A 4,415-nucleotide genomic window follows, 5' to 3' on the forward strand; every position below is an offset into this window, starting at 1 on the left:
CTTAAGGAAGTTGGAATCCAATATATGGATGATGGCCAACTCGGTCAAAGTCGCTAGACGTTGAAACTATAATTTCATGAAAGAATTAATTTGAAAAATTTTACACTAGTATAGATCGATCAAGCTAATATTTATTTTTACGAATATCGTCTCACCTCCAACTTACGCCGGTGCTTATAAACGGCTTAAACAAATACATAAGTACTCTTAAAATGTAAAGTTTAAACACTCCCTTAATAATTATAAATATCACCTTATTTTATGCAAACCTGAATAACAATTACATATTAATCCCAGAATCTTACATCCTACGCCTTGAGACTTATGGCTTGTCCAAGCTAACAACGAAAATCAATCAAAAACGAATCTGTATTCTTAAATTGAAAGAAAGAAAAAAAAAAGACAAAATATTTAATTGATTACCTATAGACAAAATATCTTATTGGCCTGGAGGACCACCGCCTTCTTTTAATGATGAACGACCAGCTTTCAATAATTCATCACATAATAATAAATTACTTGCAATACCAACACTTGAAGTAACTGCATTTCTTAAAACTCTGAAAGAATCCCAAATACCTTCAATAGTTGGATCACATGAGTCACCATCATTCAAATCAACACCAACAACACGTTCATCATTCAAATCATCTTGACATTGAGCAACAACATCTAAAGCATCATGACCTGCATTTCTAACTAAAGTCTTTGGAACAACTAATAAAGCATCAGCAAAAGCTTCAACACCAGTCTTGTTACGACCTTCAGCTAAATTAGATAAGTTTTTCTTTAAATAATCAGAAGATGCAATAAAGAAAGCACCAGCACCTGGAACAACTGCATTATCTTTAATAACATTAGCAACGGCTCTAAGACCATCTCTAACAGCATCTTTTGTTTGATTTAAGGCATGATTTGTGGCACTTTTAATTAAAATTGTAACAGATTTTGGATCTTTATTTTCTGTAACAAATGTGAATTTTTCTTCACCAATAGTTTGTTCATAAACTTTCCCACTATAACCTAAGATTTCTGGAGTTAAATCATCAACTGAATTTTGTGCTTCACCACCAGTGACTAATTGTAATCTTTCCATATTACGTCTCTTGGCTCTTCTTAAAGCTAATATGTTATGTTTTGCTAAAACATCTAATGACATTGGATCAATACCTTTTTGATTTATAATAACAAAACCTTTATCTGAATCTAAACCACAAACTTCATTTTTCAAATCAACAATTTTTTTCAATTTTTCATCAACAAATTTTCTTTCAGATTGAATTAATTTATCTCTTTGTTCTGCAGAACTATAAAAAAAACTTGAATTAACTTCAGTTTTTTCATATTCTAAACTAACATTTAAAATTAAAACATATGCATTATTAACCAATTTTGGCATATCTGGATGTCTACCACCATGATCTAAGACTAAACCTTTAACTAATTCTGTATTTTTAGCAGATTCATGTTGCATTTGCATGATTTCAACCATATGTAAATCTAATGATTCTTCACTTTTAACATTTAAGACAGCATCAGTAACAATTGGTGTAAGTACTTCAGTAACATCTTTATTAACTTTTGTTGATAATGAAGATCTTGCAACTTGTAATAATAATTCACGATCTAATTCTGGATTTTGTTTAAATTCATCTAAATATTTTAAAGTATTTTTTCTTGCAATTTCAAAACCATCAGTAATAATTCTTGGATGAACACCTTCAGTAATGAATCTTTCTGCTTGTTTTAACAATTCACCAACTAATAGAACAACAGTAGTGGTACCATCACCGGTGATTTCATCTTGTGCAGCAGCAGCTCTTGCAATCATAACAGCTGTTGGATTTTGAATTTGCATTTCACTAAGTAAAACTTTACCATCTTTAGTTAATTTAATATTACCTGAACCATCAACAAGCATTTTTAAAGTACCTTGAGGACCTAAATTAGTTTCTAAAACTTGTTGAAGACCTTGAGCAGCGGCAATATTAACTCGTAGAGCAGCATCTCTTCTTAATGATTCTGCTTTTGGATTCAACAATTGAAGAGTTGAACCTGATGAAGGACCACTCATTTTTGTATTATTTGAAATTTATAAATTTTCCTTGTGAAGATAGATTTATGAAATGAATTCAAATCAATTGATCAATCCTTTTGGGTATCTGGAAACAATAAGATCAATAATAAAACGTATCTTGATTTAAAATCTTTTATAAATATAAATAACGTCGCCATTCTCTTTTTCAAAATTCGCGTTTTTTGATATTTTTTTATTGATTCCCGCGAATTTAATTTTTGGCGTAAAAATTATAAGATCGCCGCGAAATCTGAGAATTTACCCGGATATTATTAAGATCTATATTAACAATAAAGCTGTATTTACACAAGTTTATAATACTTCTCTTTGCAATAACTACTACTATTAATTATTCATAAACCTATGCACATTGAAAATTTAAAAAAAAATACTATACAAGTCATTCAAAAATAAAAAAAAAAGCATTTGATCATAAATATATCATCTTTTTTATATTCTTTTAACAGCACCACCAGCACTTTTTTCATTTCTTGCACTTAAAACTTCAACACCAGTTTCAGTGATTAATAATTCATGTTCAAATTGAGCACTTAATGAACCATCAGCAGTAACTGCAGTCCAATCATCAGGCCATGAAATATCTTTATATGAACCTGCATTAATCATAGGTTCAATAGTGAAAACCATACCAGGTTTCATAATACCTGGAGATTTATTTCTTGCATAATGAGCAACTTGTGGAGCACAATGGAATAATTTACCAATACCATGACCAACATAAGTACGAACAACTGAACAATTATTTTGTTTTGCATGTTTTTCAATGATATCACCAACTGATCTAAAAGTAACACCTGGTTTACAATGTTTAATAGCTAAATCTAAACATTCTCTTGCAGTTTCCACAACATTTATAGCTTGTTTTGATAATTTTTCCCCTACATAATAAGTTTCATTCATATCTGCATGATAACCATTATGATATAATGAAATATCTAAATTAACAATATCACCATCTTCTAAAGGTCTTTTATCTGGAATACCATGACAAATAACTTCATTAACAGAAGTACATACACTTTTACTAAAATTATAATAATTTAATGGTGAAGGATAAGAATCTCTTTCAATAGTTGCATTATGAACAATTTCATCTAATTCATCTGTAGTAATACCTGGCTTAATTGAAGCAGCAGCAATATCTAAGACTTCTCTTGCTAAAGTAGCAGCTTTTTTAATTTGTTTAATTTCATCTTCAGAATTAATTGGAATTTTACCTGAACGATCAGATACATGTTCAGAAATTGGTTGACCATTTGCAGAATAATCAGGTTTAGCAATATGATCTGGAACAATTCTCTTTGGGGTTAAAGGATATTGAGCTCTAACTTTACCAGTATAATTGAATTCTGGGAATGGATCATATCTTTCCACACCAGGTTTATTATGAATAGATTTATGTAAAGCCCAATTTCTTTTAAAACATGATTGATCACAAAAGACACTTGTAAGACCTTGTTTTAAACAAACAGGACATTTTAATGAAGATGTAGTTTCTTTACCACAGTCTGGAGCAGCACAATAGATAACGGGGCTTGTAGTCATTATTTGAAATGAAAATGTATTGTTATCAAGTTTTGGACTTTAGATTAAAAGTATGCATATTGTATATTTCAAATTTTTCTTTATTTTTTTTTTCCTTTTCCCGCGTATGATCTAATCGTAATATTTAAATTCGCGAACAATAAAAACTCCGAATCCTGCTTATTAAGCGGTATACAGTACAAATTGAGTAAATACAAGCGCTAATTCTAAGTAAATTAATATGATATTATGTATTAATAAAGATTATATTACGATAAATATGTTTATACGTATTTCTGTGCTTTTAAATGACTTTTTTTGGTGAATTTTGGACTTAATTAGGTACTGATGCTAAATTAATATATGACATTGTGTGATGCAAATGATTATGAGAATTGATAGTAGAAATATGTGTATGATCATCTCTTGACTAAAAGGACATGGAAGTCAATGTAGAGTTTATGATATCTTATAATTGTTCTGGGCCAAAACTATAAGGTAATAATTCATTCAATGTTAATTTTTTATAATCACCATTTTTTTTAAACATATAAATTAACGTATCTTTACCAAATTCTCTAATGAATTGTCTACATATCCCACAGGGAGTTATAATCTCATCTAAATCACTTGTTATTCCAATTGCTTTGAATTCAAAATCTTTATTTGTGACAGCTTGACATATTGTATTTCTTTCAGCACAGACACAGGCACCTTGTATTGTTAATATCATGGTATATTAAATCAATTGATTATTATTACTCACCATATGATGCATTCTCTACATTAGCAG

General features: G+C 29.5%; 2 protein-coding genes across 2 annotated transcripts; both read right to left on the reverse strand.

The window, feature by feature from the left end:
- Positions 1-439: 439 nt before the first annotated feature.
- CCT6 (chaperonin-containing T-complex subunit CCT6) lies at positions 440-2,074 on the reverse strand (the record flags this gene model as incomplete). Its single annotated transcript, XM_011278235.1, has 1 exon — positions 440-2,074. The coding sequence occupies one exon, from the start codon at positions 2,072-2,074 to the stop codon at positions 440-442; it is 1,635 nt and encodes a 544-aa protein (XP_011276537.1).
- A 453-nt stretch (positions 2,075-2,527) lies between these two features.
- MAP1 (methionine aminopeptidase MAP1) lies at positions 2,528-3,643 on the reverse strand (the record flags this gene model as incomplete). Its single annotated transcript, XM_011278236.1, has 1 exon — positions 2,528-3,643. The coding sequence occupies one exon, from the start codon at positions 3,641-3,643 to the stop codon at positions 2,528-2,530; it is 1,116 nt and encodes a 371-aa protein (XP_011276538.1).
- Between the last annotated feature and the right edge of the window lie 772 nt (positions 3,644-4,415).

This window comes from Wickerhamomyces ciferrii, contig 00026, assembly GCF_000313485.1.
Source record: "Wickerhamomyces ciferrii WGS project CAIF00000000 data, strain NRRL Y-1031 F-60-10, contig 00026, whole genome shotgun sequence".
Taxonomy (NCBI): domain Eukaryota; kingdom Fungi; phylum Ascomycota; class Saccharomycetes; order Phaffomycetales; family Wickerhamomycetaceae; genus Hansenula; species Hansenula ciferrii.